This window comes from Indicator indicator, chromosome 14 (assembly GCF_027791375.1).
Source record: "Indicator indicator isolate 239-I01 chromosome 14, UM_Iind_1.1, whole genome shotgun sequence".
NCBI classification, from domain to species: domain Eukaryota; kingdom Metazoa; phylum Chordata; class Aves; order Piciformes; family Indicatoridae; genus Indicator; species Indicator indicator.
In genome coordinates this window covers 24,220,764-24,237,675 of record NC_072023.1, presented here as the reverse complement: position 1 = coordinate 24,237,675, position 16,912 = coordinate 24,220,764, and the positions used below count along the sequence as shown (strand labels likewise).

Below are 16,912 nucleotides of genomic sequence, written 5' to 3'. Positions count from 1 at the left end.
TGGATGGATGATGATCTTATCTTGGGTTGAGTGGACAGAAAGCTATTTTACCCCTCTTCAAAGGAGTAAAATAAAAACTCTGCACACACAGAATTGGAAAGTTAAATGGAAATACTATTCACAAGCGTATATATAACAGTACAAAATGCACAAATATATATTCTGCCTCAGCCCAGTTCTCCAACCTGGGCTTACCAAAACCTCTCTAGGCCAACACCTTCCAAAACCTCAGCCAGGCCCAAAACCCCAAACCTCAATGCCCCCTCCAATACCTCCCTGCTTCCTGCTCCTCCCCTCCTCCCCCCCCCCCCCACCATGAAGCCCAAAATGGTGTAGCTAAAACTTAGCTTTGCCAAGGCTGCTCAAGGCCACAAACCTCCCCCACACCGCAAGATATAAGGATCCATGCTGGGAGCAGGGAGAAAAAGAGAAAAGGGGCAGAACAAACTGTGAACCCCCTTTACATAGGGAAGATGCAGCACGATGGGAATGAAATAATATAGATTACACTTTCCAGTCCACCTCCTGGACTACCTGGTCCTTCTGGAGGACTTTTCCCTATGGTTAAGACATCCAGAATTAAACACACAACAGATCTGAACTGTACATTGCTGGCACTTCACAGGGCAGAGGACACTGGGAGTCATTCATCCCAGGCAGCAACAGGTCTAGGGATCCTGCTGCACTGGAGGGGAGGTTGCCATTTCTGGAAGGGAACAAGCGTAGGGATGTGGCACATCCCTTCAGATTTCCGTCTCTGGAAATGAAGCAGGGACCTTTTGCCTTGTGCTCAAACAAAAGGTAGGCTGCTGTTCCCTGTTTGCCTTGCTCTTGAACTCACACCTGTCCAAATCAAGCATCAAAGCCCAACCTTGAGAAACATGAGCAACTTGCTTAGCAGTGGGGTTGGCCACTCCAGTTGTAAAGGCAGCAGACTCAGAGTTCTGCTTCCTCCTAACTGAAAAAGCATTGGCCTAGTACTGGCCCTGCTGTTCTCCTCAAGAGCATCTGCAGGACTGGCACTAAAAATCATCCACACAATGATCATGGATTCAGGTTCAGTGACCACAAGACATTTCAGTAGGCTTTTTGGATAAACAAGGTCTCTGCTTATCTACAGAGGTTGAGGTCGTGGGAAAGAGGAATTTGGGGGCAAAAAAAGATTCTGGGTGGCAAGTAGAAGAGTTTTGCTGGAGTTCTTCATCCTTATCCCTAAACCCACCACCTTAAATATCACCATAAAGCCAGCACTCCTGCTGCATGTCTTCAAACTTGCCTTTTTCCCCCTGGTAAGCCTTTGAGCTATCCCTTGGTCTTTCCATTCAGGAGGAAAACTCACACAGACAAATAGGAATTAAACCAATAATCTTCAGAGGCCCAACCCAGACAGCTAGTACTGACAATTGACCATAAGCACTTAATATAATGGTCTGGTTAATGCAAATGTAGAGCTAATTGTGTTGGGAGGGAAAGAGGAACAAATGGAAGGGACAGGCACAGCTATCTGAGGGAAGAATACTAAAGTACAAAATAAGGCAGAAGCAAGGGCCTTGAAATTTGAGGCTTCCAAGGAGGTGACAGCCATTCTGCAAACACAAAATTCATATGCTCTGATCTTATTAGAGGCCAAGACAAGATGTCATTGCTGGTCTGAAGTAAAAGGCCAGTTTATTTCATGCAAGGACAGTTTCCAAAAAGACAGAATTTAAAACACTAAGAGGAGAGTCTGAATGAATGGTGAAAGCTGTCAGTATCCCAATAAAATATCACCAGGTTTTGCAGTCCATTATCTCAATCACCCCACAGGACTGAGGCATTAAGAAACAAGATGTAAAGTGAGAGGACTCACAACCCAGTCTGTTCCCCAGCTTATACCAGGTGTGTAAGGACAGATTCTGTGTGCAATCCACTGCCATCCAGCCCTGTCCACAGCAGACAGGCAACTGAGATAAGAGGTACCAGGGACTGGTCAAAAAGGTGTTTGAGAAGACTGGCAAAACAAGCAACAGCATGCCCATAAAGAACTGTCCTCCCTGCCCTTGCTTGGTACGAGTTCATCTCTGCCTCTCTCTCCTTGATGTAACCCATCCATTTACTGTTTGCTGATACCTGAGCTGTTCACATTTGCTATGGGATCGAGACAACTGACATTCTAAAGGAATTAGGAATTTCACACAGCTGTGGCCTGTTTTCTCTTCTCAGAAGGAGGAAAGGGCATCCATTAGCACCACAGCAGTCACAGGTAATGGAGATGTATGCCTGGCTTGCTGGAGGAGCCTTCTCTTCCCATGTGAGAGGAGAGAAAGGACAGACATGATTGGCCTTCTCTCACTCCTAATAAACCCTATGAATCACAAGTAATTGCCTACTTAAAGCTACTCTTCTCTGGGGAATGATCCAACAGCCAGCACCAAAGGAAGGGGAAAGCAGGAGATGCGGTGGGGGGATTTAAAAGAATAATTAGCTTAATACATTTCTGGCCCTCAATATGAACACTCAGCCTGAGCAATTCAGGCCTTGTGGCTGAATTAGAAATGGCTGGGAAATGTCCATTGCACATGAAGGGAGCTTTAATGAGGCCAGCCTAAGGCAAACCAGGGTGCCAGGCCCGAATATGATCAAGCACTTGAGGTGCACACCCCACGGCTTTGCTGCCCATCGGGCATAAAGTCATATGCCTGCCAGGAGAGAATGAGCCTGATCTTATTCTTAGCACTGGTTTTCTACCCAGGCTGCCACTGGGCACGGTGACTTGCCACCATGTTAGCAAGATGAGAATCAGGCTCAGTGATGGACACTCAGGTCACTGCATGCACTGTAGAAGGTGAACCAAAAAACAAAGAGGAAGGACGGATCTTGCAGGGTCTATTTGTTCCACAGTGCATGAAGGGTTGGTTAAGGCAAGATTTGAATGCAGAGGCCATGATGTTAGAGGGGGGCATTTGTGGTTATGGAGGAAGAGAATGTTGAGGGTGCACAAAGAGGGAAATACGTTCTTATTGATACTTTATGGGGGTATGACGATAAGTGGGGAATCGTCCGCACTTAAGGAATCTATTCGGGAGGGAGAGTGGATCAGGCGATACTGTTGCACGGGCCAGCATGGCCCTGTTTCATGGGAGAGGTAAGAGTAGAGGCATTAGTGTGGGTGGAGGTGGGCAGCTTGGTAGGCCACCGAACATCAAGTTGTGAGGTGTGGTGCTGAGGGTTTTCCCGGGCAGAATAGTATGTATTGGCAGAGATGTGGACTGTGGATAAGGCGCTAGGATGAGGATAAAAGGCTGCTCTCCTACCCACCCGCTTTTCTTCCTCGTTCCAGCAACTGTCGCCAGTTCTCTTTCAAAAAGGGGGGAGGACAGGGGACATCAGTCGCGGGGGGATTGGGGGGCGAGTCAATGGTTGAGCTATGGAGAGTTGTCTAATGGGGACGGTGTAGAATAGTGTAAGCAGAGGTACTTGATGACATTATGTCGTTGATAAGGGTTAACCTAACCCAAGGGTGGAAAATTCGTGGAAAAGGGAGGGTGTAGGGATTGAGTGGGGAAAATCACACTGGAGGTGGTAAAACACCTAGGCTTGTCAAGTCCCCGTTGCTGTGAGAAGTGGTGTTTCCTCTCAATAGGTAGGCTAAGTGCCTGTGAGGCCAGTTCTGTGGGGCAGCAGAATTTAATGAATGAGCAGCTAGCATGTCCGTCTCATGCATCCAGGGCAGGTCTGGCCTCTGCTGCAAGAACAGTGATAGGACAACATGACCTTAACACAGGACAGGCACTCCCCAGGACAAATCAGAGCAGCATGAGGACACTGAGGAAGCAAAACCCATATATAGCAGTGAAGATCTGGCTCACCCTGAGGATATGTCACATTAGTCTGTGAAGCCAGTTAATTAGTGCCTCTTGTTTCTTTTCCTGGTGTGAAGCAAGAATTCTGTACAGACTGAGTATGCAGCATTTTGAGAAAGACAGAGCTAAAGAGCCAAGGTCTCCTTTCTGCTGAGGAATTTATTTGGCTATTGATCTGACATGTATGTTTAGGGACAGCAGCATTGCCCTGAGGGAAGTGACAGAGAGATGTCCCAGAAGCAGCAGCTTCTCCTGTAGGAATCTCATTAGCTGAGACCCTTTACCTGCAGTAGCACAGCTCCACTGAATTCTCCCACTGAATATAATGTGGACATTGTCACTAGTGTTTGCTTGTCCTCCCTTTCTCACACACTGCAGGGCCTGCATATCAAACAGCCTCTGGTTGAGCTGCCACCCAAGGGAAAAATCAGAAACGATTCTTTAAGTTTTGTTTTGCACAGCAGCTCTCTTGGGCTGCAGTCTGCAGAGACGCAGGGCAGGAGGTACATTCCACCTCACAGCCTTTGAGTGAGGAGGAGGCCAGCTGCTATTAGCCCCTGTCCCACTATCCCCTGCTGGGAGCCCTTCAGGAGATGCAGCTAGAGATGGGCACACTTGTGTTCTGGAGCTAGGCTGTAGCCCCAAGCACAGGAGGAAAGGCTCACAACTTCAAGCACTGAACTATTTTCTGTCTGGTAAACCTGTCTTTTCAACATCCAGCACTGGACTGAAGGCAGTAATGGTAGGAACACACAATCATTGGAGACACCACAGAGGACACTCATTGAATAAACCCATCTGCCCTGAAAGCTCATGCTTTGAAGAAGCTAATGTGGAAGTGCACCAGGGGTCTGTGCAGTGTGATCCAAAAGGGCACGATGGCTCTTGGACATTGCTCCCATCAGGGAGGTCTTATGGGACAATCAGTTGCTGGGAGCCCTACAGCCACTGCATGCTTGTGAGCAAGGCAGTACCTCTGGATGCCACAGCTCTTAGAATCACAGACTCATAGCATGGTAAGGGTTGGAAGGGCCTGTGGAGATCATCTCGTCCAACCACACTACTCATGCAGGTATGCCTCATCAGGCACACTTTTGGCTGCCCACAGCCCATTTCTAAGTCTAAAGTTTAGTGCTGAGCATCTCCGTCCACCTTGGACCACAGAGCCCAGGCAGCGAGGCACAGAGCCCAGCAGGTGTGGGTGTCACAGCCAGAGGTGGGGGAGCTGCTTCCTCTGCCAGCCCCTCGCAGCCAGAGGGTCAGAGTGCCCGGGCAGGGCCAACGCTGCAGGTGCAGGAAGGCTGCAGTGCCTGCTGCAAGGTGCCCAACACGTGTGGAATGCAGCCCCACCCGTCCCGTCCCCTTCTCCCGCAGCCTGGGGAGGAACCTCTGTACCTGTTTATTCTTTAGGTCAAGGGAGAGCTCATAATCGGAGGCAGCTGCATGGGAACAGGAGGCCGTGCCCTTGCTGCGCTGCACCCGCACTGGGGAGCCCGTGTGGTGGAGGCTTGCCTTCGGCACCAGCGGGGAGCCGCCGGCCGCCTGCTCTTCCGCCAGCGCCGCGGGCTGGCCTTGCAGCGTCAGGGCGCCGGACCTCCCCTCCTGGCCGCTCTGTCTGCCGGCCTCCTCCGGATCCTCTGTCTCACACCCGGCTCTCTTGCTTGTCGACCCGCTGGGATCGTCACTGTGAACAAAATGAACGGTTCGCTTGTTTATTTTCTTGCATTCCACCCAGGAGCAACTTTAGCCATGTTTGCCTCTACTCATTCACTGAGCTGCATCTGAGTGTTGAGGGAGACCAGGCTGTAGAGGCCTCTGTCGCTGCTGGATGCAGCCAAAGCTCAGATCCCTCCAGAGCAAGCACCTGCACACTGCACAAAGCATTCCTGTGAGCTTTGGAACTGCCCAGCTGCTTCTGTGGAGGTGAGGGGCTCAGGAGAGTGTCATGGCCAACAGACACTTCTGCTCTCTGGAGCATCTAGCACCTGGCAGTCATCCCTGTGCCCTCACTGTCTGGTGCTCAGCATCTCCCTATGCATCCCAGAGCCCCATCTGGCACAGAGCCTGGATTCCAAGGATCTAGTTTTTCTAAGGACATGTTTCCAGAAGAGCTCTTGGAGAGCTGAGAGTGTAAAGATGCAACAGAGCCATCCAGCCCTGAGCTTCTGGCTCTTCACAGCATGTCTGCAACACAGCCACAGCAGACTGCAGAGATCCCATGAAAGACGCCTACAGATTGCTGTCCTACTGAGACTTTGTCCATAAGGGAAACACTCTTTTCTTCTGTCAGTCACTGCAGGAACTGTGTGAAACCAGGTTGCTCCAGACAGGATGGGATTAGCAGGTGTCTGACCCACTGAAGTGCTGAGGAGGTCTGTTCTTAACCTCTCCTAACAAATACTTTCCAAAATCATCCAATTTCAAACAAATTTTTTGTATTCTAGGGCACTGTTTGAACCATAACAGTTACCTTAGTCTCCTTCCAATGTTTACAGAGACATGATTTACATTTTCCAAGAGTGTGGAGGCCAGGCCACATGGACTCTGGGTTCTACTGCACTGTGTACATTAGATACAGCTCCACTGGTTTTGAGGGGACAAGTATTTAGATGAGAGCAACATCTGTGCTGCACTGTCACTGGGGACCTGGGGGCCCTAGTGGATGGGAGGTTGATCATGAGCCAGCAATGTGCTCTTGTGGCCAGGAAAGCCAATGGCATCCTGTGGGGTGGATTAGAAAGGCTGTTGTTAATAGGTTGAGAGAGATTCTCCTCCCTCTCTGCTCTGCTCTGGTGAGGCTGCATCTCAAATACTGTGTCCAATTCTGGGCCCCTCAGTTAAAGAAGGACCTCAGGGAACTGCTTGAAAGAGTCCAGCACAGAGCCACAAAAATGATGAAGGGAGTGGAACATCTTCCTTATGAGGAGAGACTGAGGAAGCTGAGGGCTCTGTAGCTTGGAGAGGAGAAGCCTGAGAGGTGACCTCATTCCTGTTGATAAAGATGTGCAGGGTGAGCACCCAGAGGCTGGAGCCAGGCTCTGCTGGGTGATGCCCAATGACAGCACAAGGGGCAGTGGTGGAAGCTGAGGCATAGGAAGTTCCATGGAAACAGGAGGAAAATGTTTTCCCTGTGAGGGTGACAGAACCCTGGAACAGGCTGCCCAGGGGGTTGTGGAGTCTCCCTCTCTGGAGATATTCAAAACCTGCCTGGATGTGTTCCTGTGTGATCAACATGTTCTAGGAGACCCTGTTCTGGCAGGGGGGTTGGACTGGATGAGCTTTTGAGGTCCCTTCCAGCCCCTAACATTCTGTGATTCTGTGATCTAAATGGGAATATTTACTAAAGAACCAATGCATTTCATTCCACTGGAACCAAGGATGGGTACTGCCTCTCATATTTAAACACCATTAAATCACTGAATTCACTTCTGAATCACATTTCTTTCTCTTGGATTTGCTCCTCATATGACTAGTTCTGCTTTCATCTAGATAACAAATCACTTTATGATTGGTGTTGATGTCAGAGTGAAATCAGGGAAATTAAATAGGCTTTTCTGTGGTGCCCAAATTACACAGAAGTATTTCTCATTTTCCAAAGTGCTGTATGAACTTAAGAACACAAGTCTGTAAATAGACTTTGCCTCCTAAGCCCCAGAGCACTTTTGTATATTTACTGGTACTTTAACAGGAAGTTTATCCTCTCTGTTTGCAGCTCTTCTGTTCAGCACATTTCACAATCAAATTTAGAAATATTCCCACTGTTTCTAAAAGGTCTCCAAATTTTGATGAGCCAAAGACAGTACCTTAACTCCAAGATAAAGGATCTAAAGGTGGAAATTTCTTCTTTTAGACACATGCTTGTAGCCACCAGAAAGATTTAAATATACCTCTGCAGAAGAAGCCAGTCTCTTACAGCAATGCCATACAATCCACTTTACCAAAGCACAGTGACATGACACATCTGCATGCTCAGCAAGCAGGAAATGCCACCATTAGCATGAGGCATAGAACTCTCCTTTTAGGTTGCATACCTTATGGAACCTTTCCTTGTTCTACTCCTGATATTATGCAATGAATACTTTTTTCTAAGCCCGAAGCTGTCTGTGTAAAACATGGACCCATTTTTAACTTCTGCTCTTCTATATCCATCCACATTGCAGGAGATGTTAATAAAAGACTCCTCCCTGATAGCTCTCACTGTAACATTTTTATTGGCAGCAGCAGAGCAGTAATTGTTATCCTCAGCTCAAGGGCTGACCAGGTGAGCATGGATTTGATCACGTTTTCATTGCAGTATTTCAGTGGGAACTGGAGTGTGCCCTACAAAGCGGTTTCGGCTAGATGCATGAGCTCAGATTCAGCAAGACACACACCCCCTCCCCCCTGCCAATGTGCTCTGTTAAATCAAGACCACAGTGCACAGTGTGCTGTCCAGATCTTCATGGGCAGATCAGGGCCCAAGGCAGCAGACTAGAGAGCTAGTTGACTTCCCTTGGGGCATGACTGGACTATAAATGCCAGCAAATATTCCCTGACTTTATGGCCCTCTAAACACTCACACATATGCTTGACACTGTTTTACTGAGGATCTCCACTGCTTGCTCATGGTAGAATGTGAAGTGTGTGCACAACAGTTTGCAGCACCTGTGGTTGTTGCTCTGCAGGGCTGTAGGTGTACATCACCTGTAGTGTATGGCACCTGCTTGGCTTTCTGTCACACACAGCTTAGAGTCTGAGTGAGTGACATTCATAGTGACAGGATATCCTGGTGTGGCAGTTTAGGCCGGGTGCCCCCTGCCACTGCTGCATGAGATACACCTCTGGTGTCCTGGGTGCCCACCCAATAGGGGTGGACACAGGAAACGACGTATTTCTACCCATAAATCCTGCGCCCTCTGCAGAGTCATTCTCTTCCTCTTTCTTCCCTCTCTGCCCCGTGGGAGATGCTCTCTCTCTCTTATCGGGTAATGCCGGGGGGGGTATCTCAGGCCTCTTAGGCCTGACTAGGCCTAATGCCAGGAGGAGAATGGAGGGGGGGGGCAGTCTGAGACCTGGCCAGCCTGAGACTTGCCTAGCAGCGGGAGTGGGGGGGAAGGAAGAGCCCTGAGTGGGGAGGAGGGAAGGATTGGGAAACCTCTGGGTACTATATAAAGGGACTCTGTATGCTTTAGGATGTTCTTTTCCACTACGCTTTGTAGTTTGTAGCTCTCTGTAGCTTCACCAATTGCTTTTCCATTTAAACTTTCCATCACTCTCCAATCCATTTGCGTGTGTCATTCTTCTGTCCCTTTTGGGGCAAGAGATGTTCTGGCTGGCCTCAAACCAGCACACCTGTGTGCACTGCTAACATAGAACAACAACCAGCAGGCCTGTAGAATCACAAAATAACCTAGGCTAGGAGGGAAGGCTGAAGGTCTCTATTCCAACTCCCTGCTCAGAGTAGGGCCATTTTCAAAGACATCTAAGGTTATCTAGGCATTCTCCAGTCAACTCTTGAGTATCTCTAGGCATGAAGATTCCTCAGGCTCTCTGGAAAGCCTTGCCAGGACCCTTAGAGCACTAACAGACCTTAATGACTTGCCCAGGCTCACCTAGGGCCCCCACAAATATTCCCTTCACAGTTGCCCCTTTTCAGCCCAGCCCAGCGCAGTCAGTCTCTGCTGCAGTGAGACTGCTGTTCTTCAGTTCTGCCACACACTTCCCTTTTGGGCTCTGACCTGCAGAATGACTGACACCCCAGCTTGACTGTGAACCTGCCTCCATGGACCTACCCATTGATGACTGGGCTGTATCAGACCCTAGGTACCCTAGGACCTGAATTTCACCTTGGCCAGTGAGGCAGATGGCATTGGACCAACACAAAATGCTTAGAACCCCCCTTTAACCTCCTTAGGCATTTAGGCTATTCCTCAAGACTCAAGGGAGCCCTAAGATTGCAAGCACTAAGTGCACACATTCAGCCACAGGCATGAGAGAAGCACCACTGAGCTCAGCACTCTCACTCATGATGCATAATTGAAGCCCTTGAGGAAGCTGTGGTATGATAAGGACATAAGCTAACCACAGGCACAGGTATTCCTTCCCCATGCACGCTCTGAGCCCAGGGAACACACCCGATGCAGAATGGATTGTGCTTATGCAGAGCACTTTCTGAAGGTCAAAACTCAGTCAAATCAAAATCAGATTCCACCCAAGCACTCAAAGGCATTTTTCAGCTAGATATTTTTATGCTAAATATAAGCCTTATAACCCCCTGCTGGTTTGGCTGTTGTGCTGTTCAGAAAGCAATAGCAAATACTCAAAGTGGGAATAGTTTCTACATGGTCTTTTGTGGGGAAAAAAATAAAATATGGATGAACCACTTTTACATAGTGGCAAGGAAATCTCAAAAGGACTCTCACTGTTGGGCAAGAGAGCAAACCTGGGAAATTTCAGCTCCTGCTTCTAAATTTCAGTGACTTAGAAATGATGGGGAAAAGGCCAAAGACAGTTTGCTTAGCAGCCTGAATGCCAGCACTACAGCCCTATGGTTCCACTTACTACCCTGTGTTCCCCCCAGATTTACTCCTCTCCTGAAGCTGTTTCTGAGCTTGAAGTGTTGCAGGGAGTCTTGTACTCTGTTGGCCAGCAGCAGCCACTGATGAAGCCCCCATATGAGAAACAAAACACTGCTAAAGATCAGAACTGATGCTGAAGTGAAATATAGCCTAAAAACTTAAGGAATCTGATCCTTCCCCTCTGTTCTGAGTGGCACATTGATTTGCACTGGCAGAGCACAGATTTTGTTGGTAAGCACAGGCTCAGGAGTTGTTGTAATCACAGTAACAAACACACCCCAACAGCAGGTAAGACAAGTAGGGCAAGGACAGACACTACAGAATGGAAGACCTCTGTGAGAATCATGGAGATCCACTTGCTTGCTCTTGGCCAGCGAGCAATCAGCCTCCCTGGCTGTGGGATGGGAAGGAAGGGAACGGAGCTAGTGCACAATAATATTTCTTGGATGAGAACATTTTTCTAACCACTTGTAATAATGCAAAGTGCCATGCAGAGTCTAAGGTGTGAATCCCAATGTCCTGGCCAAACTCCAACTAGGTTAATTTAGTTGTGCATCCCAGCATCACCCCTGCAGATCCAGCTGTGATCAGTGTTGGCTGGCCTAAAGTATCACACACCACCATCTCTCACAGTATTTAAAGCTATTCTTGCATGATGAATAAGGCATTTTTCTGCTAGTCATGCAATCAGGTAGGGAAGGTTCCTAATGCCTTTGATTTCTGTTTGATTGGAAGTTGTGACATTAATGCAAATCACTTGCAATCAGATAGAAAAGCAAGACTACAAAATCAGCTTGCTGTTTTCCTTAGCTGTTCCTATGAGACTTTTATGACCCACAGCAACTAGCTCAGTCATTATTACAGATAGATTTCATCTGCTCTGGAAAACATCTCTCATGTGGAAAACATCTCTCATGTCTCACATATGTCCTGCTGCTTTTGCACTGCTGGCTTGCACATGCATACTGCAGACACAACTCAGGTTTGTTAACAGAAGTGTTGCCTGCAGACAATCTGACTCAGGGCTGAATTTCAAAACAGAGATATCAGGGTTCTGGGATGAATTCTAATGTTTGCTTCAAGAAAGTAGGATGTGGGAAAGCTCTCACTGGGACAATTCAGATGATGCCCACAGATATTTTTTTCTAGCAGGGGTAAGTTGGACTTCGGATACTCAGCTTCTGTGTGCAGCTTTCCCAGAGAGCTTTTCTATGTGGAGTACACTAAGAGATGGATGTAGGGAGATGATAGAGGGAAATGGTATTATGTAGAGAGTATTTTTTTACTTCCTGTTTTATTCCTTCCTGGTACTTCGGAAGCCTAAAGTCTGAATCAGTGATACTAACTTATCAAACTGGATAAGTCCATCCACTCATTGCTGGCAGCATCTTCTCCCCCTATATGTTGGTACCATACCTTGTCCTGTGAGAGATTTAACTGTTTTTCAGTTCCTGCAGCACCAGGTTTACACTATCCTGGTGTAAACTCTTCACCACCCCATTTCTGCTGGAAATTTGTTTGCAACTGTGTAAACTCTTCACCACCCCCTTCCTGCTGGAAATGTGTTTGCAACTTGTCAAGGATCTGTGCTTCTCTCACCCAGCTGTGGAGCTGGACCATGGCGATGTTAAGTTGGATGCTGCAGACATTGCATTCCATTGTCCTGCTGTCAAATACCAGAACCAGTTCATGGTCTAAGAGCAATTTTTAGAGCTCTCTGAAAGGCATTTACAGGGTAGCCAAGTGACTAAACAGGGAGCTAGGGCCAGCAGAGCTCCTGTTCTCAAGGACAGTGTAAGAAATCAAGGCAGCTCTCTCACTCATCAAGAAGAGGATGAGGCTCAGATGCCCTGTTGGCAGGTACAGTCACTATGCAAAAAGATCTGAGTAATTAGACAGGAGGAAGCTGTGAGTGTGAGGTGTTACAAAAGTACTACAGAGGCTGATCTCATCTCCTTTTTCTGTCCCTGTGTCACTCCAGGAGGAGGCCACAATGCTGTTTCCCATGTACAGCTTACCACACATCTTCATGGTACTCACGGTCAGGGTGTGGGGTTGTGACCTGTAATTGAGGCAAAGACTACATGGCCAAGCTGTGAAGGACGACAGAAATGCATGAACCCATCTCACAGAGCTGCTTGTGAGGACCACTTTGTTGTTGTGTACGTGCTGTGATTAGCCTTATCATGGCCTGAGAGCCACACAAAGCTTCAAAGCTTCAGAAATGTCAGGAAAAAAGCCCTTATGAAGTGCCACATGGAGGATTCTACAAAGAGGTCACCAGTTAATGCCAAGAGAACAGAGTTCAGGCTCTGAGTCATCAAGAACCTGTGCTCCCTCTGACATTTTAGCATTTCCTCTGTCCCCTCTCCCCTCCCTGCTCAGAAAATAAAAAAACAGTAAGAATGGATTGCCCAGTTAGCAGTGTCTGAAGTGCCTTTTCAGTTTGCTTCAGCTCAGCATGCCGCAAGGACACTCAAATATGTGAACGGGCTGGCCAGAACTCAAGAAAATAAATGGCTGAGACAGACTTGGTGATCTATGATGAGATCTTCTCAGGGCTCGGAGATTTATGACACACCATGATAAAAAGAATCACTTCCAGTCTGCTTTCAAGCTCAGGTCTCAGGGAGATTTGGAAGCAATGGTCTCTGGGAGCATGCTGAAAATGATGGAAAGCAAAAGTCTCTCTTGCCAGAGAAGCAGGGAACTTGGAACTTGATCTTGGCAAATCATCCCCTGCCAGCTGAGCTGCAGCTTTCTCAGACAGTCTCCCCCAACACAGACAAATATAGGAACAAGATTTGATTTTGTCTGCATTCACATAACACCTTGCATAGCAGTGGCACCAAGCCATCTTCTCACACTAGTTTCACCCAGGAGGAATTAATGATAATTAGCCAAACTCATTACCCAGCCCAGAATATATTGCTTGTTTCATGAAAGGGCTGGCACACACATCTGTAAGACATATTTGACAGTACAGCACAGTAAATATCTTGGAAACCAATTGAATTTAACATCCTGTAGCACAGACTGAAGCCGGTAACATCTCCTCAGCATTGTTTGAAGTGGTTTCAGAGAGACATACATCAAGCAGACAGAAAATGTAATAACACTAGCAAATGCCTCAAGCCCCACAGGGTCCAACACACCAAAGCCAGGGCCTCCTTTTTTGGCTTTGGTGTTCAGACAGGATCCCCAAGTGCTGTGCAATTCCCACCTTGCTGTGGTGTTGTGTTGTTTGCTACAGAACTGCACTACAGGAGCTGAACTTTTCTGATGCACCTCATGCCCTGACAGTGCAAAGGTCTCAGCTGGCTGCCTAAAGGCCAGGCTCTCCATGACTAACCTCAGTCACCTGAGGACTGGGATCTCTACTTTTTTCATGGAGATAAGCTTCTTTTAGAGGGTGACCTGGAACAGCTAGGAAACTCCCACTGTATGAGAGTTGGGTTTATGGTGCAAAGCTGGCTCTGCTGGGTGGTGTGGCTGCCACAGTTCTTTTCTTGTAGTCCCCACATGTCTGGGTGATATCTTAGAGTGATACTGGGGTTACTTGTTTAGCATCCCCCTCTTTCTTCCTCCACTCCCAGCCGTGCCTCCTGCTTCACCAGCCTCAGGAGCACAAGGCTTAGCTTAGGAACTACAGAGACTTTCTGAGATGTTCATCACACATCCATGCTTGACACCATAGGCTGGTTGCTGTGCTGTCCCTGCAGGTTTGACTAGGAGGTCCCACAGCCTGTCACTGGAGAGGGTTATTTGTGACTGTCACACAGGGCACCCGTGCTTGACACTAAGGTGTGGGAAGTGCAAAGTGGACAGCAAAGGCCCAGGGAGGGCCTGCTCCACAGGGTTTAATTATTTCTACTTTAACCCCAGCCTTCTCTCACCTCTGCAATATTTGGTAAACACGACGCTTTAGAGAGGGAAAAACAGCTGGCTTCCTGCATTAGTGTAACTGCCCACTCAGCACCCCTAAAAGAGAAACTTTGCTTCTCAACAGCAGCCTTGCTGCCACTTCAACTCAGATCTCTGGGCTGCTGGTCCCTGAGGCAGGTTTGAGCATCACCAGATTCGCTGACAAAAGCCTGCAGTGCAGTCAGGTAGAAGAGAGAATCCCACTGCTTGGAAGAGATGAATTCAGGCCTGGGAGGCCACAGAGCCTCCACAAGGCAAGGGAACCTTGCACATTCCCTCAGCCCCTTGCTCTCCTATTCCAGCTCCACATGACCTGGGTGAAAACATAGCTGTTGGCATTTATAGACCTGGGCAGGGGCTTCTATGGTCTTTGTTTTCCTCATGTTGCGATTGACCCTAGGCTGGCCTGCACCCTGGATTCCTTCCTATAAGGCATCAGGGTAGCTGATTTCTGAAGGCAGTGGCTGAACTGCTTCACAGGAAGATCTTTGTGTAACCCACAAATCTCAGCCTTTTTCTCTCCTGTGATCACTGCAGCCCAGTAGAAGGCCACTGCTTCTGTCAAAGCAAGGAGAAGGAAGCCCAGACCTCCTCCAGATAGCACATCACCATCCTCAATGCAAACAGTCCAAACACGACTCCTCAGCTTAGGAAATCAGACATGAACCAGGTTTTAACTTTGCCAGAACTTTCAGACCCAGGGTTTTGGGTTGGCCTGTGCCTGAAGACCAAGATAGAAACAGCATGGTTAGCATTGCTTCCTCCTTCCCCAAGCTGGTGACCACCCCCACAGCCTGACATGGCAGGCATAAAACTCTACTTTTCCAAGTTCTAACCTATTTTGTTATTGCTGCTTCACTCACACTCTGATCCATTTCATGTCACTTCTCTTCCCTGAGGTCTTACTCCCTTTTTCAACTGCCTTCATTCCCATTTGGGAAACAGGGTGACTTAGCAGCTTACACATTTGATCATACAGGCTCCTGTTCCCCTAGGGCCACTTGAACTTTTCTTGCCTATGATGAATGAAAATGATTCTAATCCCTATACTTCTTACCCAGACATGAACCTTTCAGGACCTATCATTAAGAGAAACAGGAGTCTGCCTTGACACAAACAATCCTGCTGTGCTGGTGAGCAGAACTATGGCTGGTGCTAAACAGCATTATGCCAGGGGACTGCACCAAGGTCAGTGGAGGATCTTGCCCAAAATGCTGCATTTTAAGACAATCTGCTTATCAGATCCAGCTGTGTTGTGAAGAAAGGCTGAGAGCGGTGGGGCTGTTTAGTCTGGAGAGGAGAAGGCTGAGAGGGGATCTGGTCAATAAGTATCTGAGGGTCAGGGTCAGGAAGGAAGGGACAGGGACAGCCTCTGCTCACTTGTGCCCTGGGATAGGACAAGGGGCAGTGGATGGACACTGGAGCACAGGAGGTTCCACCTCAACATGAGGAGGAACTTCTTTACTGTGAGGGTCCCAGAGCACTGGAAGAGGCTGCCCAGAGAGGTTGTGGAGTCTCCTTCTCTGAGACTTTCCAGCCCTGTCTGGAAGTGTCCCTGTGTGACCTGTGCTGGATTCTATGGTCCTGCTCTGGCAGCAGGGTTGGATTCAATCTCCAGAGGTCCCTTCCACCCCCAACATCTTGTAATCCTGTGACAGCACTGCAATGTTTCTCACAGTGCCATTCTGCACTACCTATTCTTGTGCAGCTGGACCTACCACTCTCACATCAGGGTATTCAGGACATCACAGGTGTCTGTGAAATTGGAAGACATGCAAAAGAGTAGCAGCAATGTGCACACAGGGCAGGCTGTCCTCACTTTCCCCAGAAGAAGAAATGAGAGAGGCTGCACCCAGTCCTGACACAACATAACCGTGACCTGTTTATAGGAAAGCAGCAATGTAACCGTGTGGGGCAGGACAAAGGTGACACATGTCACCAGGCAAGCACAGCTCCCAGTGGGTACAATCCGCATGCAAAGAACCAAGATGCCAAACAGAGATGATTAACAGCAGAACACAATTCCAAATGGTATGGCCAGAGTCAAAGTCCTCAGTTTCAAAAGCAAAATATCCCTCAACTCAGCTCCTGGTTACATCCTGATGCTTTCCTTCAGGATGGTGTTTCCTCACAGCAGACAGAATGGTCTCTGGCTCTGCTGCAGCTCTTGAACAGCCCAGATGACAGGCCCAAAAATCTCGCAACGATCTTACATCCTCTCCCTCAGCTAACTAGGTGTTTGCAGAGCCCAAATAGAGTGGCCTGAGCAGTATGCTCCTCTTCATCATCTCAGATTCCTCAGGATACTCATCTGGAGTATCTGAAAGGCTGCCAGGGCCACATGCAGCAGAAGGAACTGTGGAGCACAAACATGTTTCTTCCAAAAGGAGAGCTTACTGTGTTTGGGCACAAAGCCTGCCCCACGGGGGTGGTCAGAAGATGCAACTGCAGAGTAGTTAGTGTGGCAGAGCACAAAAAAGGCAAAAGGCCTTTGGGTTGGCAGCACACTACAAGGAAATGTGTAACAAAAGGCCACAGCCTCCTTTCTCTGGCTGCCAAAGAATGCTGGCATGAACAGGAACATTCCAG

General features: G+C 48.2%; 1 protein-coding gene across 1 annotated transcript in view; it reads right to left on the bottom strand.

Moving 5' to 3' along the window:
- Positions 1-16,912, bottom strand: part of IQSEC3 (IQ motif and Sec7 domain ArfGEF 3) — a 104,141-nt gene that overhangs the window by 31,224 nt on the left and 56,005 nt on the right. The window contains exon 3 of the mRNA XM_054386675.1: positions 5,238-5,526. Coding sequence (XP_054242650.1) covers positions 5,238-5,526 — 289 coding nt within the window. The remainder of the gene's footprint in view (positions 1-5,237; positions 5,527-16,912) is intronic.